The sequence below is a fragment of the Zalophus californianus genome, chromosome 10 (genome assembly GCF_009762305.2).
Source record: "Zalophus californianus isolate mZalCal1 chromosome 10, mZalCal1.pri.v2, whole genome shotgun sequence".
NCBI lineage: Eukaryota > Metazoa > Chordata > Mammalia > Carnivora > Otariidae > Zalophus > Zalophus californianus.
The window spans coordinates 90990378-91015419 of NC_045604.1; the positions used below are offsets into that span (position 1 = coordinate 90990378).

The 25042-nt window shown below is 47.0% G+C and overlaps 1 protein-coding gene across 1 annotated transcript in view; it reads right to left on the minus strand.

The window, feature by feature from the left end:
• The window catches only part of VWA3A (von Willebrand factor A domain containing 3A), a 57801-nt gene extending 32759 nt beyond the window's left edge, over window positions 1-25042 (minus strand). The window contains exons 1-13 of the mRNA XM_027613940.2: window positions 24911-25042; window positions 24373-24494; window positions 20150-20237; window positions 19740-19863; window positions 15552-15676; window positions 15375-15452; window positions 13490-13544; window positions 9168-9266; window positions 7569-7675; window positions 4790-4915; window positions 4380-4488; window positions 4080-4145; window positions 1433-1558 (exon numbers count right to left, since the gene is read on the minus strand). Of these exons, the coding sequence (XP_027469741.2) occupies window positions 1433-1558; window positions 4080-4145; window positions 4380-4488; window positions 4790-4915; window positions 7569-7675; window positions 9168-9266; window positions 13490-13544; window positions 15375-15452; window positions 15552-15676; window positions 19740-19863; window positions 20150-20211 (1077 nt within the window). The 5' untranslated portion in view covers window positions 20212-20237; window positions 24373-24494; window positions 24911-25042. The remainder of the gene's footprint in view (window positions 1-1432; window positions 1559-4079; window positions 4146-4379; window positions 4489-4789; window positions 4916-7568; window positions 7676-9167; window positions 9267-13489; window positions 13545-15374; window positions 15453-15551; window positions 15677-19739; window positions 19864-20149; window positions 20238-24372; window positions 24495-24910) is intronic.

A 25042-nucleotide genomic window follows, 5' to 3' on the forward strand; every position in this document is an offset into this window, starting at 1 on the left:
GGAGCTTGCTTAAGATTCTTTCCCTCTCCTTCTGCCCCCCACAAGACTCTCAAATAAATAAACTTTTAAAAATAAACAAATAAATAAAATCTTTAAAAAAATAAACCAGGGTGCCTGGGTGGCTCAGTTGGTTAAGCAACTGCCTTCGGCTCAGGTCATGATCCTGGAGTCCCAGGATCGAGTCCCACATCGGGCTCCCTGCTCAGCGGGGAGTCTGCTTCTCCCTCTGACCTTCCTCCCTCTCATGCTCTTTCTCTACCATTCCCCCTCTCTCAATAAATAAATAAAAATCTTAAAAAAAAACTATTTTAAAAAAATAAACCAAATGTGTAACATTAAAGCTTTTTAATTGTTAATTTGATCTAATTTTTAAAATTGACTCCCTTTTTTGTACTCAAATAATTTTAGAAAGAAGATGTATTACTACCATAATGAGCTAGTTTCAAATACACAACATTAAAAAAATTAATTCATATACCACTTTGTAATTGTCTTGTAAACCATGAGTAATACATGCATTGCATTGTGGGAAACTCCTGGCTGAGGTTTTGACATCAGACAGATCTGGGTTCAATTCCAACTTCATCTGTCTCTGTCTCTGGAATCTGAGGCAAATTATTTAGCCTTCTAACTTCAGATTCCTCATCAGTAAAATGGGGGTTTATAATACATCTACAGCAGACTGCCGTTGTTATGCTAAAATAAGACCTTTAAAGAATTAATCATTGTGTCTACCTTAGAATGAGCACTCAGTAAATGAGAACTCTTCTAATTCTAATACAACAGTTATTATGATTTATAGATACTCAGTAGCAGAGCTGGAACCGAATCGGAAGGTTCCAGTTTCTAGGCGCGGTGTCTCTTCCACTGCATCCAGCCAGACCGAGACATCCTGTACGTCACAGCCACACCTCCATTGGCGAAGCTATAAACACATTCTCAGTGCCTGCTGTCCACAGTTAAGTTTTCTGCCTGATCTAAACAGCTCAGAGCTCTTATGGTGCTACGTTCATGAGCTGACCGAGTTATTTTGCTGATGTTACATTAATCAAGTCACCACGCAGGGATGTTTGCCCCAAATGAAGCACTGGGTAGCAAAGACCATCTTCAAGACAGCCCACTCTGTGTGGGTGAGGTGTTCATCCTTCTCCAAACTGGGGGGTAGGGAGGGGACAGTGGGAGGTGGGTGGGGTGGCAGGAGCCTGCTGGCCTTTCTCTGAAATTACATTTTTCAGTTAGAAAATCCATCAGGATCCTTCTGGCACAGTGGAAGGCCCATGCAGCTCAGAGCTGTGGGGTACAGCAAAGGGTAGGGCTTTGCCTTATTTCTCTGTCAGTACATGGGGGCTTCGGCAGCTATGCCCTCAGAGAGACGGGTGAGAAAGAAGGATGGAGTGAGGCCAGCTCCAGAATCTTCCCCTACACCACCTACCTCCTTCATCATGCTGGTTAGCTCCTCACAGGGCGTCCTGTGGCGCAAGGCTTGGATGTGGCCCAGGAGGCTCTGGGCTTTCTGGATTTCTTCCAGGAGCTGGTCCACATCCCAGCTGGTGTAGACCTGGGGGTAGTAGGAGGAATCAGCCATCAGAGGTCACTTGGCTGCTAGCTGTGGCCAATGCAGGAAAGGGCAAGCAGTCATGTCATTTCCTAAAGCTGAGTGGCGGATTGGTTAAGCCAGACGTTATAAACTAGGGTCCATGTGCCTGATAGAGCCTGCGGATCTGCCAAGTTCCATTTCTATAGTATTGGCCTGCAGTGTTATTAAATAACTGGAGGGTTTTCTAACATTAAAGATACGAAGAAACATTTTACACCCACTGGACTGGTTATGGATGTAACTTTAAAAGGATTGTAACAAGCGTTGGTGAGGATGGGGAGAACCAGAACACTTGCCCCACTGCTGGTGGGAAACAGACTGGTGGTTCCTCAAAGAAGTCTACACAGAATTACCATATAACCCAGCAGTTCCCCTATAACCCAGCAGTTCCCCTTCTTGTAGGTGGATATTCCAAATAATTGAAAACGAGGAGTCGGATGCTTGTACAACCAATGTTCATAGCAGTTCACAACAGCCAAAGGGTGGCGATAACCCAAGTGTCCATCAATGGATGAATGGACACACAGAAGGTTGTGGATCTAGACAATAAATCAGCCATAACAAAGAATGAAGCTCTGAGACAGGCTACAATATAGGTGAACCTTGAAAACAAGATGCTAAAAGAAAGAAGACAGATACAAAAGGTGTGTGATTCCATTTATATGAAATATGCAGAATAGGTGACTCCATCGAGACAGGAAGCAGGTTGGTGGTTTCCAGGGGCTGTGGGGGAGGGGATGGGGGAGTAACAGATTAACGGGTACAGACTTTTCTTTTGGGGGGATGAAAATGTTTTGGAACTGGATAGAGGTGGTGGTTGCACAACATTGTGAATGTACTACGTGCTGCTAATGGTTCACTTTAAAGTGGGGAACTTTATTTATGTGAATTTCACCTCCATTTAAAAAAATGTAAAGAAGTCACATATACATACAAATCCAGATTTCTGGCTCCTTGGAAGACCTAGCAGCATGGGGGTCACATTCCTCCAGAGCAACGATGGGGATGGGCCAAGGGCTGAGCAGAGGCATCTCTCTAGATGGAGCGAGAGCTACCTAGTCTTCCACAGCTTCACCCACTCTCTGCTGCCCCCCACCCCTCTGAGTCAGCTTAAGGTTTTTGTTATCCTTCTAACTGTTTTCTGGTTTTTTGCTTATTTTAAAATAAGACAATAATATTTGTTGTACTCCTATCTCTATGAAGAAAAACAACAGAGAAGCCAAGAGGGTCAAGGGTTTTTAGATAAAAGATTTCTTTTTTTTTTTTTTGATGGTTTATTTATTTATTTTAGAGAGCGAGAGCATGCATAAGCAGGTGGAGGGGCAGAGGGAGAAGCACACTCCTCACGGAGCAGGGAGCCCAACGCCAGGCTTGATCTCAGGACCCTGAGATCACAACCTGAGTTGAAACCAAGAGTCAGAAATTTAACCGACTGAGCCACCCAGAAGCCCCTAAAATAAAAGACTTCTTGGGGCACCTGGGTGGCTCAGTCGTTAAGCGTCTGCCTTCAGCTCAGGTCATGATCCCAGGGTCCTGGGATCCAGCCCTGGGTCGGGCTCCCTGCTCCGCGGGAAGCCTGCTTTTCCCTCTCCCACTCCCCCTGCTGGTATTCCTGTTCTCGCTGTCTCTCTCTTGCTGTCAAATAAATAAATAAATAATCTTTTAAAAAAAAGACTTCTTAAACCAGCCAGTTTCGTTCATTTACGGTACCTTCCTAGCCCCTGTGATCTGTGGCCTCAACAAACAAGAGTCTGGGAAATTATGTAACCAGAAGGGGTGTAAACCAAGGAAAACGTTGTCTGACCTTGGCTCCTTGGTGTGAAATGCTAGACTTTGTGACGCTTGAACACTGTAAGATACAAATATTATTTGGCTTAAGGCTACTGATGGTTTCAGGCGAGACACAGCCTGCGAGCTGAACGGATGGTGGATTCTCAATTGGCCAATGGTCCACACGCACACTTGCTAACTGTTACCTCCATTGTGGACACAGGGTGTGTGATGCTACGATTAACTGGGACAAGGATACTAATGGGTGGACTGGTACAGAACTGATCGTTCATTCAGAGTTGATTGTTGAGGGTCCCCTGCAGTAGCAGGGACATATCTTGGAGGAAGACCTGAGGCAACTGTTTCAGACTCCGCTTTTGTGGGAGCAGAGGTAGGGTTGGAGCCCATGGTGATGACAACTGGATAGAGACTCAGGATTCGACCAGCGAGGCTTTAAAAGGCCTCTAGGCTGACTGGTGGGCAATCCACTCATCATGCACGCTGAGCAAAGGATCTCCTGTGACTTCATGCTGCCCCTGTTCTTCCCATATTCATCTTCATCTGATCATACTTGTGCAAGTCCATTGAACATGGCGGCAGTGAGGGGAAGCAAGGACATAGCATGGTCTGTCCTGGCCCAGGTCCCCCAGGCACGGGCTTGGAGGCAGGCAGGGAGGGAGGAGAGGGGCAGTGCATTGGCAGAAGGGCTTACCTCTGTTTCTGGGCTATAGCAGTGGTAGTAGCCCCCAAGAGCTTCTGCAAGGTTCTTTAGGACAGCCTGTGGGGATGGTGACAGGGTCAGCACCCTCACCGGGGCAATGCCAGTACTCCCACAAGCTTCTCCTTGACTGAACCTCCCAACTGCCCAAAGGAAGAAGCAGGTACAAGGAGAGTCATGTTCTGGTCCACAGTTTGGTGGTGGGGGGCTATCCATGCATGAAGCCTCCAAGATGGCCCAGCTAGATCACTGTGGCTAATCCAAGGGAAACATTGGAGAATCCCAGGTACTTACAAGGGGCACCCGATTGTTGCATTTGTAGGTGATGATGTGGGTGATGAGACCTCTTCCCATGGTGGACTGTTGGATGTAGCTGGACAGAATTTCAGAAGGCTGATCTGGGCTGGGGAGAAGACAGAAGAAAAGGGGTGCCCCAGGTCAAATCACTTGGAGGACATTCCAGAGAAAATGGGAATATCTACCAAATCTAACTGACCACCTGTGTCCCAGTCACTTGGAAGATGCAAGGTAGAGTGGACTGCAGGCCTGGCCTGCCCTGGCTGCCCTGCCCAACCCCAGGGACAGACGGCCTATGAATGAAATCCTTCTCTCAAGTGTGTGTGAAGAGTCCTGCATGATGGTCTTTGGTTCTCCAGCCCCTTTCGTGCATGCGGTCTTTTACCCATTTAGGAAAGGACACCTACCAGCTTCCCATTATGGTCACCAGAGAATTTAGCCCCTTCATGGTGAAGATCTTCCTCAGAGCTTGTAGCAAATTGCTGCCTCCATCAGGCTGTAGCTTCTTTACCCAGAGCTTGAGTTCCTGGAGGCTGGGGAGACAGCAAACATCCTACCACAGCGCTCTTCCGAGGTGCCAGGCCAAGGACAGACATGAGCTCGTTTCAGACTAACAATAATTTTTAAGATTTTATTTATTTATTTGAGAGAAACAGATCATGAGCAGAGGGGAGGAGGGAGAGAGAGAAGGAGAACCAGACTCTGCTGAGCAGGGAGCCTGATGCAGGACTCGATTCCAGGACCCTGAGATCATGACCTGAGCCGAAGGCAGACGCTCAACCGACTAAGCCACCCAGGCGCCCCAGACTAACAATAATTCTTGAGGGGAATACACTTCTTCCAATTTTATAGATGAGAAAACGGAGTTAGGACTTGATACTATAAGCAACTGGCCAACTCTGGGATTTCAAACCAGGCTGGACTCCAGCAACTCTGAGATCAGAGGTTCTGGGCTAAGCTCCTTCTCTGCTCCCCAAGCCACCACATACTCCCCCAAATACAGAGTTCATCCCCTGACCCTGAGAGGGCTCCAAGAGGAGGCACCTTGGCTGTGTGGCTGCATCTTGCATGTGCTGGGATGTACCCCAGCCCAAAGAGGGAAAGTGACTTTACGCTTTCTTGGTTAAATATCTCACACCATACCAGTGAGAGAGTTCTGCTCTTTCCATTTCTCTTTCTGTCTGACCAACAAAATAAAAATGAAAATAAAATTTTAAAAAATCTCAAGCTCATGGCCAGTAAGTCTGTCCTTCATTATTATAACCTTTCAGTCTCCTTTCTACACAAAGGGAGAGCAGATCCCAGGCCTACAGCCTTCTCCAGGCCGATAGGTTTCAAGTTGGAATTTGATATCATTGTTTATTTGCTTTCATTGTATTTATTGTGATGGCTGCTTTCTAATTACGGCAAGTGATACGGGCTTCTTGTTATGGTACTGATAGTTCCCTTCAATAATACATGTAGAGTTGATGTTTTAAAATAGTATATGTGGGGGCGCCTGGGTGGCTCAGTCGGTTAAGCGTCTGCCTTCAGCTCAGGTGGAGATCCCAGGGTCCTGGGATCGAGCCCCACATCAAACTCCACACTCAGAGCAGGGAGTCTGCTTGAGGATTCTCCCTCTCCCTCTGCACCGCCCCCCCCCCCCCCGCCTCTCATGCTCACTCTCTCTCTAGAATAAATAAATCTTACAAAAAACAAAATAGTACACGTGGCAGAGATATGACCAAAATCACAAGTGGTCTCTAGGAATCACTGCAGTGAGAAGCTCTTGCCTATGACCTCATGGTGACTTCTAGGTCTGACATCCCAGAGATCAGGGGTCTAACTGGAGCAGAAACCACAGGAAAAAACCGCTCTCATCACCGAGTACCGGCCACCTGCCAGATGCTTATCCCTCACCTCCTGTTCACAGGAGTTGAGTGAGGGGTAGGTATCCCTGGCCTCACTCTGCTAAAGAGAGTTCAAGGACTGGTCACGGCTACCCCGTAACTGTCAGGGCAGGATGCAGAGCTAGTGCTGTTGGAACTGGACCCTGCTCTAACCAGAACAGCTCCTCTTTACAGCTAGTGCTGGGCAAGGGGACCTCCATCCCAGAAATGCATACAGGTGGTTTCTCCTGGAATCTGCTCCAGGCTCTGGTAGCCAATCCTGGCTCTGCCACTCCAGGCAAGCGCCCTAACCTGAGTCCCAGTTTTTTCATAGGCAAAACGAGGATAAGAATCCTACTGCATGTGCTGGCTGTAAGTATTAAATAAGATAGCACATGCAAAGTGCTTAGCATGGGGCGCCTGAGTGGCTCAGCCGTTAAGCGTCTGCCTTTGGCTCAGGTCATGATCCCAGGGTCCTGGGATCGAGCCCCGCATCGGGCTCCCTGCTCGGCGGGAAGCCTGCTTCTCCCTCTCCCACTCCCCCTGCTTGTGTTCCTGCTCTCGCTATGTCTCTCTCTGTCAAATAAATAAAATCTTAAAAAAAAAAAAAGAAGTGCTTAGCAGGGTACCTAACACCTGCTGGGCCATCAGGGATATTCTCTTCATGGAAAAGAAATTTTTACTTACTGGCATAAGTAGAAATTCTTACACATCTTCTCTCTGCCCCTCACACCCCTCCCAAAAAACCCACAAACTAGAAGCTTCCAAATAAAAGACTAGTTAAATCACAGTACATTTATGCAGCGGAATACTATGCGGCCATTAAAAAAGAACGAGGTAGATCTGTGTATACTGAGAGAGACTGACATTCAAATCAAGTGCAAAGTGCAAGACAGGGTAATGCATTCCTGTTTATGTTTTAGTAAAAGAGGATAAACATACCAATGCATGTACAAGACACACTGTGGAAGTAGGTAGAAGAAACTGTTATTGGGAGGTGAGAGAGAGACTGCTTTCGTACTGTGTGGATTTTTAAAGATGTATTATTTTCAAAATAACAGAACTATCTTTGCTAGTTTGCTGGAGAAAAATGGTGCCTTGCCGTTGTCTAGTCTTTTCATTTTGTGGGTTGCTCACAAGGCTGTCCGCTTTGCCGAAGGTTCTAGATCCCTGTGTTTCCGCTCTGTGAGTTGTCTCTTTGTACTCACTCACCTGTTGGGGTCTCGGGCTCGCACTGTATTCATTCCAGAGAGACACCACCCTGTGGGGAGGACAAGGGGCAAGCAGACACCCTGGCCAAGGCCAGGAGCTCACTCACGTGGAAGAGCTGACTCCCACCGGGTCTGGCCAGAGGGCGCTGGTGGTGGAGCCGAATGACAGGACATACAGCTTCTCCTTGTGGCTCAGCTGCTCCTCAACGAGGTCCTGACAGACAAAGGGACATACTGGCTCCCAGAGCTGCAGGCCACGTGGGGCCTGGCTTCACTCCTCACGCTGGGGCTGGCTCCTCAGGACCGGGGTATCAGCCTTGCTGCGACAGGGTCGCTTAGTGGCCCCAAGCTGACAGTTGATTCCTGCCCACTGAGTCACGTGGGGGTGTGGGATGCGTGCCCTGGTGACCCATCCCAGCCTGTGTGTGCGTGTGCGTGTGTGCGTGCCTGTGCGCGTGTGTGTGCATGTGTGTGCGTGTGGTGGGGGCGGGGCGTGGGCCGCAGTCCGTAGACTGGCAGACCACGCTGGGAGGTTGTGCCCTCACCCAGTCCCAGTGACTGCAGACTGATGTCTTCTTCTGGAGGCAGCTCCTTCAGGCTGCCACACACTTGGGTCACGGACTAGGAGGGGGATGAACCTCTTAACTACCCATCTCAGCCTGTGCTGTGGTTGGACCCTTCACGGTGGCATCCAGGGAGGGAGGACAGAGTTTGGGGGCAGTGGTTTCTCTCCAAAGCACAGAAGGTGGGGATGTAGCAGTGGGCACAAGGCCAGCCTATCTGATGCTCTCAAGCTGTAGCCGATGAATATCCAACAGTAAGATAGCTCCTCCCTCATCTTCCTGGCTAGGTAGAACTTCATCTGTCCACCGGCAACACAGACCTTGCCCTGCCTAATATTAGACCAGCCCACCTGGGAGATCTTTAGAAACTCAGCCCTGAAGACTTGTCATGAAGCACTGTCTCCTGACATCTGCTGAGACCAGGAACGGGGGACAATTCTGGACGACTAGCCCATGTTGAACCCTATAAAGAGTCCTTGGACAATCACATCTAAAGCTCTAGGGTTTCCCATAAGAAAAGAGCCCCCTTACATTAGTGCACAGAGGCTACATACAACGTTTTTTTTTTGTTTTGTTTTGTTTTCTGAGCACTTAACTTGCATGAACTCCTTTCATCCTATGGCAGCCCTGGTAGGTGGCCTCTGTTGTCATCCGCACTTTACAGATGAGTTAACGAAGGCACAGAGAGATTAGGCAGCAGGTCACAGCCTAGAAGTGGCAGAGGTGGCTGGGACTTGAGGCCAGTCATCTGGCTCCAGAGTTCTTAGCTTCTTTGTTATAGACATGCCAAAGAGAACGAAACAGCCCTTGGGTCCAGAAAAGGCCAGGAGACCTGTGCCATGCTATGCTGGAGTCAGTCCAACCGATTACTGTTCTTCACATCCTCTTTCCAGGGAACTGGGGGCCCTTGCGGAAAAGTCTAGTTAGTAGGGACTGCTGTGGTGAGGATACTAGAAGCTCACATAGGAACTGAAAATTAACTTGACATAGTTCCTTAACGGTAGGTGCTAATTAAGCATGAACCATTCTTTGCAGAACATCCCATTTTGCAGTTGCTACAAACAAAGCCAGTTGCCCAAGCTCACAGAGGGGAGGGGGTGGGGGGGGTGGTTCCAGGTACTTCTCTGTGCCAGAGAGACTTACCAGGAAGTCAGTCTGGAATTCCTCTTTCTGAGAGCCACTGCTGATGGCTGACACGTCAATGACAACGCCAACTTTGGTTCCCTTGATGAGGCCAAATGCCTGAAACCAAAGAGGGCATGTGGGAACATCCAGCACAGCTCTGTGCTTCCCTTAAGCCCTCTCACAGGGCAGTTCTGCGTGACGTGGACGTTGGAACACCCACCCCTGACCTCAGAAAGCAGCAGGATCCAGGTCCATTTTATAGAGAAAAGCAAAACCCGATCCTGACTGTAGTTCTGGGCATTATCTGCTCCTAAAGCCTATTCTTTACAAGTCTTTTTTTTTCCTTAATATTTACAGTCCACCCTTATAAAGTAAGCCATGTCCATTAAAGAAAATTTGGAGACCACAGAAAAGCATCCTTTGTAAAATATAAAGTTGGCTGTCTAATTACATCAGCTGATTTTATTCCATTTCTCTATATCCTTATTTGTTTTCCATTCACTCTACCAATCAAAGGCAGATGTGTCAAGCTCTCCGGCTGCCGCGGTATTTCTGTGAGTTTCTAATTCTGTGTCTAACAGCTAGCCCATTCTCCATGCCCATGCGGTTTGACTCTGCTGAGGACGGTTCATCCTGTTACAGCTGCATCGTGAACTGGGATTTTCATTCGTTCGAGAGGGATGATTCTCTAGGGGCAGTGGGTTCCATTTGATGCTTTTTGCCTTAAATCCCACTTTACTGCAGGCCCAATTTTCTCTGCTCTCACAGAGGGGTATTTTATATCTCTCATACCTCAACATTCCCTTTCTATGCTCCCTCTGCAGGTGATTTTGCCTTCAATTTCACTGAGGAAAGAGAAACAAGCCAGAGTTCGGTTTTGTTTTTTAAATCTTTCCCCGCAGAATCTACCAACCTGCCTGCCCCTTTGCCCACACCCTTGTCCTTTTCCCCTGTTACAATGTATTCTACATTATAGAGCAACTACCAAAGCTCTAAGGCTGACCCTTTGACTCCCATTACCTGCTCTTGTCTTGCCAAATAGGGACTTTGCTACTGTAACCATCCATTCTCCTGGACCACCATTCCTCCTTATCTATGGTATGGTTTCCATCACCACACAAAGTACAAAATACTATTGCCCATCCGAAAAAGGAAATAAACCTTTCAGGACACCACCCCTCCCTCCTGCTACCCCACCTCATTTCTCTGCTTCCCATTTTAGCTTACCCCTCATTTCTCTGCGACTCCTTCAGAGTAAGGCTCTCACATCCCCACTCCCCTGAAGCTACACCTGTCAAGGTGATCAATGACCTCCCTCTTGCCAAACCAATGGTCAAATATAAGTTCTCAAAGTTCGCTAATTCTGAGTGGTATAGGACACCCTTCGGCTGTGTCAAGGATGTAACAAGTTGAAGTGTTTAATAAGTATACTTGTCTTTCAGGACATCACATTTTCCTGCTTTTTCGTCCACTTGCTGGCCAGTCCTTCTCACCCTTCCCCACCTCCTCCCAAAGTCTGCATCGTAGGACGTCCTGGGAACTTGTTAGACGCAAAATCTCAAGTCCCACCCCGGATCTGCCCAATTAGAGTCTGCATTTTAACAAAATTCCTCTCCCCACCACCCCCACCACCAAAAGGGATTTGGCTGCCATAAATGTTTGAGAAGTACAGGGCTAGGGCTCCATCTTCCTTATTTACACGAGGGTTTGTCAACCCTTCAACTACTGACATTTTGAGCTGGACAATCCTCTGCTATGGGGAGCTGATCAGTGCACTGCAGGATGTTTGGCAGCTTCCCTTGCAACCTCCCCTCTCAGTCTTGACAACCAAATATTCCAGCAGATATCGCCAAATATCCCCTGGGGGGCAAAATCGCCGCTCCCCCCTCCCTGGTTAAGAACCACTGTTCTGCACTTACTCCCTAAAAGATCTCATGTGTCTCGGGGATTTGAATACCATTTGCATGCTGATGATAATCCAAGGTCCATCTGCAGGCAGAACTCTCTGGCAGCTTCAAACATATGCATTCAACTGCCTGCTCTTGTCTCTGCCCAGCTGTCTGGTAAGCCTCTCAGACTTCATATGGTGAAACCCAGACCTCTTTATTTTCCTCCACACACCTGGCCCTCTTGTGAATGGCATTCAACAGGTCCCCAGGCACTTTGGCCCCAAACCCATGCAATCCATCAGCAGTCCTGTGGGCTCTCCCTTCAAGCCATGCCCTGAGTCCACCATTTCTCCTTCCATCCACCCTAGCTCTTGAGCCTAAGTCACCACCATTCTTACCTGGCCTTTGTTCTCTATAGTCAATTTATGAAGCAGCCACAATGATCTTTTTGAAACTTAGGTCAGATCATGTCACTGCCCTGCTTAAAAGCCTCACCTGTGGAATAAGATCTGCACTCTGTAAGGCCATTCCTGATTCCAGCCTCATCTCCTCCCCTTCTCCATGTGGCTCACTCTGTGCTTACTACACTGGCCTGCTTGCTGCTTCTAGAACATGTCAAGCCTGTTCCTGTCTTGGAGCCTTGGCATTTGCTGTTTCCTCGGCCTGGAACCCTTTCCCCTAGATCTCTATATGGGAGTGCCCTCATTTCCTTCAGGTGTCTGCACAAATGTCTCCTCCTTGACCATTCTATTTAAATAGCGCTCCTTCTGGGGGACCTGGGGGACTCAGTTGGTTAAGCATCTGCCTTTGGCTCAGGTCATGATCTTAGGGTCCTGGGATCTAGTCCCGCATCGGGCTCCCTCCTCAGCAGGGAGCCTGCTTCTCCCTCTCCCCCATTCATGTTCTCTCTCTCTCCCTCTCTCTCAAATAAATAAATAAAATCTTAAAAAAAATTTTTTTAAATAAATAGCCCTCCTTCCATCCTATTCTCTATTCCCTTACCCTGTTCATTTTTCTTTATAGCACTACCACTAACTTGACCTTGCCTATGAATTGCTAATTATCCATTGTCTGTCCTCCCCCACTGGACTATAATCTCCATGAAGGTGGAACCTTTGTATTGGTCATATTTCTAATCCTCAATCTGGGACCTGTGCCTGATATGTAGTAGTTGTCCAATCAATATTTGTTGAATTCATGACCCAAACGAACGCTGAGGCCTTGCAGGACATTACCAGTCCTCAGGGGCTGAAAGGAGTTCAAATCTGAGGCCAGTTCTATTCCTTTTATAATTTACAAAAACTGCCTTTAGAGCTTTTATAACTGAAAACATTCATTCTCTTAAACTTAGCCATTGGAATTCTAGACATTTATCCTGTAAAATAACTGGATAAGTTCATAAGAGGGAATTGGAGCCCGATGATGCCAGATATTCCCACTTTTCAAGAGAGAGCTAAAAACAGACATAAACATGAAACACCAGAATTCTAAATCTTGGCAACTAACTCGAGAAATATTTTAAACTATGAAGGCCAAGAAAAACATGGCTGTGGGCCAGATTTGCCAGCACGTTACTCGTTTATAAGCCCTGCTTTTCTCCTCCATAAATGTGGAAACAGACCCCCAAAGCAGTGAGGCCCCTTGCCCAGGGCCTTGCTGACTGTAGTTGGGAAGTGGGACCAGGGATGGCCTGTCCGTCACCCCAGGCTGCATCAGCACCCGGAGGACCCACGAGTTGGTATGTGAGTGATTGCTTCCCTGGGATCTAGTCTGGGCTGGTTTCATGTCTACTCTGTAGCTCCATCAGAAAAGGGTACAGTGGGGGGGGGCGCCTGGGTGGCTCAGATGGTTAAGCGTCTGCCTTCGGCTCAGGTCATGATCCCAGGGTCCTGGGATCAAGCCCCGCATTGGGTTCCCTGCTAGGCGGGGAGCCTGCTTCTCCCTCTGCCTCTGCCTCTCTCTCTCTCTCTCTCCGACTCTCATGAATAAATAAATAAAAAACATTAAAAAAAAAAAGGGTACAGTGGGGCGCATGGGCGGCTCAGTCAGTTAAGCGTCTGACTCTTGATTTGGGCTCAAGCCATGATCTCAGGGGCATAAGATCAAGCCCCATCCTGTTTCCGGCTCCACTCTCAGCGTGGAGTCTGCTTGAGATTCTCTCTCCCTCTCCCTCTGCCCCTCCCACTCATGTGCTCTCTCTCTCTCTCTAAAATAAATAAATAAGTCTTAAAAAAAAAACCAACCCAGAAAAAAGCAGACCCCAGAAACAAAGAGATGACATCATCTGAGCCCATGGATACAGCTGTGTTTGGGTTTTTCATTTATGTAGGTTGAGAAATTCCTTTTTTAGCTTAAGCCAGTTTAAGCTGAAGGTCTGTCGTTTGCAACTGAAAGAACTCTAACCAGTACAGAGAGAATGAGTAAAATGGGGCAGAGAATGGAGTCTCTTACCTTCCTGCTGTTTCCTGTGAGCCACTGGATTCTCTGTTGATAGAGTTCAATAGCCCTGCCAAAATACCAGAAAGACTCATCGGCCAAGGACAACTTCATCACGGAATAACAGTCACTTACATATGTGGGAAGAAGGCATGGATGGGATTTTGGGGTAATGTCTTGCTCTTCTCAAATCCATGTCTCCCCAGGTGAGACTTGCTAGTCACCTGGAGATGACCATAAATGCCCAATGGAGGCAGTTCAGCAGCAAGTTCTCAGGGGATGGATTAACAAAAAAAACCCCTCAGTTTCCAAAAGTAGTCGTGGGAACATCTTGAACTTGCCTTATTGCAAACCAATCCAATGACTGGATAGAGACAGCATGTAACAGGTGCTCAAGTTCAGGACTCATCACTTGAATTCAACTGAATTGCCCTCATTAAGGGCAGGTGGGATTTGGGAGCCTACAAAATGGCAAATAAGACCTCTGGATGTAAAAAAAAAAAAAAAATACCTTTGGATGTGAAATCATGGGGCAGTGGGTAGAATTTTGAGTTATACACAAGTATGAATAGAGCTAAGAATATGAGCTTCATAATGAGACGTGCTGGTCTTTGAGATCCAGCTCTCCAATTTATTAGCTGTGTGACCTTCGACAGGTGTGGTAACCTCTTTGAACCTCCAACATGAAGATTATACCAGGGCTCTACCCAAGTCAATTTGCCAAAAGTCAGTTTGCTGAAAGCCAATTCCCTGAAAATCGATTTGAATTAACTGAATGGACTTGAACATTCCTTAACATGCTTGATTCACAATTAAAACCAGTCAACCAAAATATTGCAAAATTCTTTAAAAACCTGTTTAAACCTTCACACCTGATAAAAATTGCTATAAAAGTTACAGTTATGGGGCCCCTGGGTGGCTCAGTTAAGCCTCTGCCTTCGGCTCAGGTCATGATCCCAGGGTCCTGGGATCGAGCCCCACATCGGGCTTCCTGCTCAGCCGGGAGTCTGCTTATCCCTCTCCCTCTGTGCTCTCTTTCTCTCAAATAAAGAAAAAAAATCTTAAAAAAAAGTTACAGTTAAAATGTTTTGATAAATCTGGCAAATTGGTCAGTTGTCAATTGAATTTTGGATATTTGGCTTGAGAGTAATGTATTTCTGATTGTTGTGAGGATTAAACAAGATAATGCACACAGGGCTTAGCAGAATTCCTGACACATTAATAAATGACAAGTATTAATTATTATCATAGCCTTTTAAGAAACCTCAGGCAAACAGTGATCATGGATCATAGATTGCTACATTGGGGATGGAATGTATATATGTGCTCGGAAAATCTGGTTTGGGAGTGGGTAGCCTGCATATTTTTGACATAATTTGCAAATGTATAAACCCAACCAATCTGTCATTGAAAGTGGTCACTTAACTATTATACCTCAGATGATGGTGTGAGGTTTTATGTGCTCACCCAAAGGGCCCATTTGAAAAGGCTGAGAAAAACCGGTACGGTCCAATCTCTTTATTTGATGAAAAAGGCCATTAGGACCAGAGGTGGGAGGGACCTGCCCAAGAACCCAGAGATTGTTTTTGGAAGAAAACCATCTTTTTAAGGATTTTATTTATTTATTTATTTATTTATTTATTTATTTATTTATTTATTTATTTTAGTGAGTGAGAGAGTGTGAGTGGGGGGGAGGGGCAGAGGGAGAAGGAGAGAGAGAGAATCTCAAGCAGACTCCACACCGAGCACGGAGCTGATGTGGGGCTCGATCTCATGACCCTGAGATCATGACTAGAACTGAAATTAAGAGGATGCTTACCGACTGAGCCCCTCTCGTGCCCCTGAACAAAGTTACTTTCAGACTGCTGAAATGAAGAAATTCTTGAGCTCTCATACTTACTCAGAAAGCTTGGATTCAAACTGGTGGATGCCCTGGGTGGAGAAGTGCACTTTCCTCATGATATTGTTGCCCTCCTCCCTGAAGAAGCAAAGTCTTAAGAAGGGGTCTCTGGGGCTGGGGAGTCGGGTGTTGCCAGGCTTGCAGGCTTGGGGGTGAAGGGAATGGTGCCAGACTCACAGCGCGGCGGTGCCCTGGCTAAGAAGGTCAGCTAGGGTAAGCCTCTCAAACTGTAAACTGTGCCTTGAAAGCCAGTCTTCCGAGTCCTCCCAAGCCGAGGGTTTGGTCTCATCTCTCTGCAGCCTCTGCGAGACAGAACCAGAGTCAAACAGAAAACCGGGGAAAAAGAGGGAAGGCTGAGGACGCCCTAGGTGCCCCCTCCACACAGATGCCCAAGGGCTGCCAACTCTGGTGGGTCGTCCCTGAACGCATTCTGTTCAAGAACTCACCTCGCTGAGGGAACTGAGGAATGAGGAGGCCTGCGTCCTGCGCCAGTTGCTCTGGAAATACCCATTCTCATCCCTCACCTCATCCCCAATATGCGGCAAGACAATTCAAGGGTCCCTCACCACATCCTGCCTTGTGCGAGACTGAATATACAGTGGCCAGACCATATAGGACAACAGAACTCCGACCCCTGACCTCCGTGGCAACCAGTCCACAAAACCAAACCACAACTGTAGCAACTGGCCCAGAAGGGTCTGGACTTGGTCAATGACCTTCAGCTTTCCTATTTTTTATCCCACACCCAGCTCAGGACCCACCAGAGAAGGCCAAATATGCCCTCAAAACCAATCACATGAGATGCCTGCCTTCTAGTTAGCCCACCTCCAGCTTCCTTATGCCAACACTGCCCTTCTGGGCACACCTGAAGCTTTCTCCTTTTTCACTGTAAAGCTTTCCTGATCCCCTGCCTTTGAGTCTCTCTACCAAACACAAGTGAAGGTGGCTGACTCCCATGCTGGAAGCAAACTCGGAATAAATGGCCTCTGTTCTCATTTGGGTGCTCTTTGTTTATTTCCACACTTGCATTTTCTGTATCTTGCTATGAGTTCTGCCTTGCTATCAGTCTGGTGGGTCCTCAACAAACATTTGTTGGCTCATGGAAGAGGGAATGGGTTTATCCTGTCTAGTCCGGAGGCCAGAAGCAGGAGCACCAGGTTAAAGTTTTAAATATAGAAGTTCCTCACCATCACAGGAGTCTGGCCATGAAAAGGACCATGCCCTCTTGCTTATACCTGGGGACACCTGTATCATTTCCACAGTGCCAAGCTCAGGATTTCGGTGGTGGCCTTAGTGGTGGAGCTGAAGTCCTTCACAGCAAGCATTTAAGATTGGGGATGCTTTCTGGGAGCCAGAAGGTAGAGAAAACTGACTGGAGGCTCTGAGCCCATTTGGCCTTGATCACCTCTCCTGGAGTCTGGCATTTCTTCTTCCCCCAGTGGGTGTTTCTGACCCCTTCTATGAACCAGGTGCTGTCATTGGTGCTAGGTCCACAGTATGAACAAGATAGAAACGTTCTTGCCCTCTTGGACCTTACATTCTAGTGTAAACAGGTAGAGAGTAGAGAAGAGATGAAATCAGTGTACATAGTTTCAGAAAGGAACAGTTCCAGGAAGAACATGGAGCAGGGAAATGTGATAATGGAGAGCTATGCAGCTCCAGGATGGAGACGGGAAGGTCACTTCTGCAGGGGTGGGGGAGGGGGGTCAGAGAAGGCCGCTGTGAGCTGAGATCTGGAGGTGAAGGAGGAGCCGGCCCTGTGCATAGCTAGGGAATGCTCATTCCAGGCAGAGGCATGGGGCAGGGAAGGGGTCAGAATATTTGTAGAGCAGAAAGGTGGCCACGACAGTTGGAGTGTGTGATGTGACATGAGAAGGGGCTGGGAAGGTGTATAAGGCCTGGTTCAGACGGGATTTCCAGCGCAAGCCCTGTGGGATACACATGGGATGTAAATGTTGTCACAATTGGCCAGGACTCCCTCTGGGTGCAGTACAGCATAATGAGGGAGGCCGGCTGAGCGGATGATGGAAATTGCCCCACGGCATCATCTGATGGCTGGGGAATACGCCTGCCCACTGTTAACCCACCAGGACCCCCATCTATATTAGAGATGGCTGCACCCATCTCCCAGGCCCCTACTCGAATCCTAGGTGGGTGCTCCTTGGGCTTGTATCTACTAGGGTTCTCACGGTAGTGGGTGAGGTGGTATTCTGTACCAGGTTGTACTCTGCAGGTAGCTGATTGAGTTCCACTAGACAGGGTAGAGGACACAGGAAGAAGAAAGTCCAGAGGAGAGTGGGAGAGAAGAAAGGAGCACTGTAGGTGGGGTTCTCCATCTACTTGCTCTGTGATGCTGGGCAGGTCGGTGGGTCTCTTTCTTCACCTGTAAAACGGGCGTTTGAATCTATAACAGCACAGGGCCTTGAGTGTTGCTGCATTAACAGATCCCAGCAATGATCCGTATCTCCCCCTCAATAAAAATGAAATGCTGTTATTATATGCCAGCTAGATACTATTGTGTGCCCTTGGTTCTGTGCCTGAGGCCTGCCCACTGCCCTGTTTCAAAAGGAGATTAGCAAGTGTTAAAGAAGCGTGAACAATACTAATGGAGCAAACACTTAAATAGCATTTATTATGTGTCAAGCACTGGCCATATATTAACTCATTTAATTCTAAAAGTCGTTCCCACCATTAGCCCATTTTACTGACAAGGAAACTGAGGCACAGAGAATTTAAGTAATTTTCCCAGTCACGCCAGTAAGTGGTACGGCTGGGATTGAAACCCAAGCTGCATAGCTCATGTTAGCGCCAAACTGTGACTATCCTCATGAAGGATTGAGGGGGAACTGACTAAAAAGATAATTTTTTCATATGATTTTATGCTAATTAATGTTCTGCCCTTAAACAGCACCACCTAAAATGCATGGTCCCCATCTGGCACTTAGGGAAATGCTGCTTTACATCATATGAACACTAGATGTCACTCTCTTCATCTTTCAGGACTCAACTGACTCCCTGGTTGATAACCCCTTAGATTGATAATTCACCCTTCTTCCATTTTACTTGCATTTGAAATGATCCATCGTGTTTTAGGACATGGATTTTGTATGATTAATATTTGAAGATCCACCATTAACTCACAGACATTATACATTTTGACTGTACGGCCTACTGATTACATACTAAAATATGTGCTTCACATTGAGTAGGAAGATCTTTGTGTTGGGACGATCCTTTCTCTCTTTCCCACTGCTATTCGTTTGTGAGGGAAAGGAGGTCCTAGCTGTGGCTGATAAGGGTACGAGTGGTCCTTGTCCACCTGGGAAGTCATGTATTTCATATGAAATTAGATGAAGACCCATATTATCAAATCTGAAATCATTGAAAGAATCCCCCAGAATCTCAAGACTATTGAGATTTCCTCATTTTCTTTTAATTAAAATTACTTTCCTATTAGTGCCAATACTTGAGGAAAGTAAAACAGGACCATTTTCCTGATTGTTTGATTGCCAGCATTAAAACTGTATTGTTTTTGACAGATTGCATCTCAAAGATACCATCTTTAAACTCTCATGTAGATTAGGTGGGTGATTATAGGCCACAGCTTGCCCCTAACTACTCCTGATGACAATAGTTTCTATGGTAGAGTGAATTCTGAGTTCTAGCCCACCCATCCACCATCGTGGAAAAGAAAACAGCTCATTGACACATTGAGAGTCAGCCTAAAACCACAGTTGTGGTTATTCTAGAAGTTAATTCTCTTGCCACAATGCTCTTACTCTGATAGCACTTCCTGAAACTGATTTTTGGATCTAGGTTTTAGGGAACCTGAAAAGAAAGACAAATTTCAGAAAGGGAAATTTTAAGAATTTACATTCCCTAGTCTTCAGGCTCTGATAACGCAGACAGTCTTCATATGCTCCTGAATATTTAATGATACGGCCAAGAAGGCTATAAAATTTATATAAACAGCATAGGGATTCCTGTCATTTCTAAAGGCAGAGGATTAGAGATTAATGTTTAACTAATCGTTTTCTATCCTGAGATCCTATGTGAAGAAAGAAATACCCAGAGTGGGGCGCCTCGGTGGCTCAGTCCTTTAAATGTCTGGCTTTGGCTCAGGTCATGATCTCAGGGTCCTGGGATAGAGCCCTGCGTCAGGATCCTTGCTCATCGGGGAGTCTGCTTCTCCCTCTGCCCCCACCTCCCCCGCTCATGCTCTCTCTCTCAGACACATTCTCTCTCTCATAAATAAATACAATCTTAAAAAAAAAAAAAAACCACCAGAGTTTAACACATTCTGCATTCCCTGACTATGATTTGTAAGCACTGTGACTCAGTCAGTTAAAGCACTGTTGTATTTACCAGTAAGTCTTGTGTCTGGTTAACATGTGTAACCAGTAGTCCATTGTCTGGCTTTTGGCCAAGTCCATGGATGTCCTTCTGGTCCAACTGCTTCTTTGGATCTCTGTCATTGTTTCTCCTCACGCTACAAAACACACAGTGAGTGGATGATCAGTGTCCCAGCACTAGACATTGCCTCCACTTGCCAGGGTCTCCAGAGCCAACTGGGAAGGGGTCCTGTAGAGTCCTGATAAAAGGTGGACCCCAGGTTCTTAAGACATTTTATTCTACCGTTTTGGTAGTGAGAAAATGGAAGTCCTTGGGCATAAGATGATGCCATGACCATTTATCCAGTCCTGCTTTGAGGCTGGCATTTCCCCCCTCAAGTTTTCGCTGTTCTCTTCATTTGAAAAATCAGAGAGGATGCTTACCAATGCTCTTCCAGAAACATATTATCTTGGCCATGGCAGACAGGACTAGTATGTGTAGCCATTATGAAAACACCCAACGCTTATTTTCCTGGGGAGAAAAGGAACACCAGAAAAGTGAAAGATAAATGCAGCTGAGAGACAACAGCTTTGGGGGTAATCTATAGTTATCTCAACTCTTCTGTCATCATTCACTAATGCTTATTGAACACCTCCTAGGTATCAGGCTTTGTGCGAGGTGCTGAGGATATGATGGTGAACAAGGGAACAGAGGCCTCTCAACCTTAGCACTTTTGACATTTTGGGCAGGGTCATTCTTGGTTGGGAGGCTGTCCTGTGCATTGTGGGATGCTAACAATATCCCTGGCCTCCACTCACTAGATGCCAGTTGCCTGAGTTGTGACAACCAAAAATGTCTCTAGACGTGGCCTAATATCTCCTGGGGGACACAGTTGTCCCCAGCTGAGAACCACTGAGCTAGAGCTCACATTCTACAGGGGGAAGACAGATGTTAAAAAATTAAATATAGTCTATACAGAAATTGTGGCAAGTGCTAAGAAGGATGTGAACAGGATGATACGATGGGGAGTTATCAGGAAAGGGATCTGTTTTAGCTAAGGTGGTCAGCTGAAAGCTTGACCCTGAACTTAGACCTTCATGAAGGAGGTGGCCATGTTCAAGAGTATGGTGAGGGCTGGACTGTGTGGAGAGGGCAACAAATGACCATAACGATTTTAAGGGGGGGTGGGATACTGAGATGAGGTTAAATTCTTTTCTTTGTGAATGACATCTGCATTCAAAGGGGGGGGACCCTGTAGTCTACTCCTCACAGCTTAAAGTCAGCAGTGCACAGGAACAAGATGGATCCATCTGGGAATTTGGAATTAAGAGCTATGGGGCCACCACATACGTTCAGAAGCGGCAAAAGCCTGTCTTCAGATAAAGGGGAGTGAGTGGTCCTTCCCTGCCTTGGTTCCCCTGGGGCCATTCTCTCCCACCTTTTTCCTCGCTCCCTGCTGGCTCCTTCGTGGTCTCCCTTCCAGACCCATTCTCCTCTACCCGAGCATTTTAAGTAGGTGTTCCTCAAGGATAAATTGTGCCTTCTCTCCCCTTCTCTACCTCTTTTCCCACGCAATCTTAGCCTTCCCTGTCCATGGCCTCAACCACCATGTACACACATCAATGACCCCCAACGGCACGTCAAAAACCTGGACCTCCCACTCTGATGGCAGACTGTATTCATAGACACTGGATATTTCCATCTGGAGTACCTCAAACTCAGCGTGTCCAACACTGAATTCATATTCCCTACAAACCTATCCGCTTTTCAGTGTTTTCTAGCTCAGAGAAAAGAGCCATTCTCCATTTACTTATATGAATCAGAAACCTGGGAATTACTCCTGACACCTCATTCCCCATATCCAATCCATCACCTACTTTTGTTAATTTTCCCCCTCTCAAAGCTTTCCACTTATCTCTATCTCCAGTGACATTCTCTGTCCAGGCCCCTGTCATCTCTGCCATAGACAACTGCAGTAGACCCTAACTGGCCTCCCCACATTCCCTCAGACCCTTCCCATCCAGTCTGTTCTCACTGAAGCCAGAGTGATCTTTTAAAAATACAAACCCAACATCACACCCCCTCTTCTCCCTCCTGGTTCAAATGATTTAAAGGCTTCCCTTCATTTCTAGGATGAAGACTAAGATCCTTAGGATGGCATTTGAGGTCTTTCATGATTGGGCTGCTGCCTACCTACCTCTTCAGCTTTTCCCCCTTCCCCCCTGCTCCCCATTCTGTGTTCCACGGCCCCTCCCGTCAATTCCTAGAATGTTATGCAGTTCCTTTAACCACAGGGCCTTTTCACGTGCTGTCTTTGCTCTGGAACATCCCCTCCCCCCTCCCCCAACTCATTCTTGATATTTCAGCCTAAGTGTCACTTTCTCGGGGAGCTGTTCTTCACCCTCCCACTGTATTTCAGGTTCCTTTAGTGTTATGTAAACTCTCACAGAACTGTGCTCCTTTCTTTCAGAATACTTTTAATTTAGAATAATACATTCTTTACTGTGATTATTAATAAAACAGAGCAGGAACTGGTAGGTGATACACATTTGAGGGAGGGGAGGTGAAGGGAGAGGAGGAGGTTGAGAAACTGCCTTGGTTCTTGAATATCTAAATGCTGATCCCAGGCACTTGTGAGAACTACCTTTACTTTCTGCTCTTAGGTTCCACGAAAAACCCTGTTCCTTATAATTCCCCATCTTTCTGCTCAAGTTAGCTCATTTAGGTTTCTATTACTTGCAACCAAAAAAGTATTGGCTAAGACACAGCAAGTGAGAGACTCGGGGGTTGCAGCTTGAAAAATAAGAGTGTGTGTTCTTATGAAATCATTAAATAAAATAACCTAATGATGGTGCAGCAACTTGCTTTTCTCTCTGGGGTCTTTAATCTTTTACTCAGAGGATGCTTTGTTTTTTGGGAAGCACCAAGATAATGTGGCAATGTTGTTAATGTTAAAAAATGTTTAAAAAACAACTGGCTTTCCTTCAGGACGCTTGGCTGAGAGACCAGGGGCAAAGACTGTTGAACTAGAAATGCCTCGTGAACACTGGACGCCCCACAGTGTCCCAGTTCCCTCTTTTCAATGAATGATTAACAATCTAATGAATTCAGAGGTCTGCACGACTGGATTCTAGGGTGACTGGTGTGACTGATGGAGGAGGACAGTGTGGTTGGCATAAAACTCAGGGTACAACGTGGTGTTCTAGAAAGCACTGGACCTTGGGTTTCTTCTTCTGCAGAATGGAACGGGGTTCCTAGTAACTGCCCTGCCTACTTCAACACAGTCGTCAAGAGACCGAAACCCGACACTGAGAATGTCAAAGAGCTTTGTAAATACAGAGTACTATAGAAATGCAGAACAGCGTTAGAAGAATGTGCTAGTTCTTCAAGGGCTTTGGCATAGGACATGTAAGCAATCACTCATCCCGAGAACATTTTTAGGATGTTTGCTGGGTGCTAGAAAGAGCTGGTACTGGGGAGGCAGAGATGAACTGGACACAGCCCTTACCCTCCCATCTTTGCTCAAATGAAACCTCATTAGAGATGGTTTCTTTGATTACCCCATCTCAAATAGTAAGCCTCCACCCTGCTTTGTTTTCTCCAGAACGTGTTTTGTTTTATCATCTGAGGTACTTACTTGCTTATCACCTTTCTCCCCCACCCATCAACCCACTAAGAGTAAGATCCCTGAGGGCAGGGACTTAGTTATGGTCACTGCTAGACTTTTGTGTAGTCAGTGCCTGGAACTTAGTAACTGCTCAAAAAATATTTGTTGAGTAAGTGCGCTCAGGGCACACCTAGAGTTTAGACAAAATTGGGCCACGTTGCTCTGGCGGACTGGACTCTGGAGGACTAGGCTCCGGTGGGGAAGAGAATATGTAGGCTGGCCCCTAGGAGAAGGCATCATGGTCAAAGGGCAAGAAGTAGTAGCCCTGGTTAGTGGATAAGAGAAAACCTCCAGCTAACTTCTTGGTTTGCTAATAGCAGGATTCTCCTGAACTCCCGGGATAAAGCCATCCCCAGGGTTTATATTTTGAATGGCCAAACAATCTTAAGTCTTGCCCCCATCCAATCCATTTTACATTCTGCTGCCAGGATGATCTTTCTGACATGCAAAGTTGTCCACCTGTTTAGAAACTGCCATGACTCCTCAGTGCCATGGATCATCAAGCTGAACCTTCCTTGCAATGTTTACCATTCTTTTCAGGACCTGTTTCTTGCTGACTCCTCCCCCTTACCTCCTACCCGTCTATGGTCCCTGGCAACCCCTACTTACATGCACCTTACTATTTCATACCCTTCTTTGTTCAAGTTGGACCTGCTTCTAGAAACACCCTTAGCCCTTTTCATTTGACAAGAAAACCCAGCAAGTCTTTCCTGAACTCCATTTGCTGCCCTCCAACCCCCAGGAAGGAAATCATTTCCTCCTATTGCTGCCCCCAGGCTGCCTCATACCAAATTGTAACAGTCCTTCTCCGGAGCAGCCCCGCTACTTCCTTGTCTGTGGTTGCACCCCCAGCACCCAGCACAGCACCTGGCATGTAGGGAGCAGAGGCCCATGGGCCCAGGCTCCCTAAACCTCTTTCACACTCTGTCCAGAGCTCAGCGTCTGCGTGTGCCCCACCCTCTCTTACCATCCTGCCAACCCTGTGACACTCACTCTCACCTGCATTTCTCCATTTATTTTTCCATCTTTGGGAGAGGGGCCCCTGGTCATCCCAGGACTCTTCTTTTCCTGGCTCCCACCTCCTCTAAGCTCCTCCAAGCAACTCAACAGAGGCACTCGCCCTGCCAAGAAGTGTTAGCTGGTCTCCAAGGTAACAGACTGCACCACTGCAGCCTGAGGCAGGGACAGGGGAAAACTCCCTCACCCCAAGGAAGACATTACCACTTCCTTGATAACAGCCTTTCCCCAGGCACTCTGCTTTTCTCCAACCCGACAAAAGCCTGGAAGCAGGACTTGGACTTCTATTTCTAGAATCTCTGGATGAGCAGAAAACTATGGTTTGGACCAGTAGAGCCCTGGTACATGCTACCTTCCTGTAGTAGGAACTAAAGACAGGTAGCAGAGAACCTGCGCCGTGCCAGGCGGGAAAGCTGGTAACTGTCTCCTCCTTCTCAGATTCCCTGGGGTCCCCGCAAACACATACCCTGAGACAGGTCTGGCATTCCCCCACCTCCACCAGGTCCAGCCCCACCCAAACCTGGCTAATACAGCAGCGGGCTCAGTGACCTCTTAGCGTCAGAAGAGATCATCTACTGCCGTGCTTCCTAAACCCAGGTGCCCATCAGAATCATCTGGGTTGTTTGCTAAGGACACATACATAACATTCCCA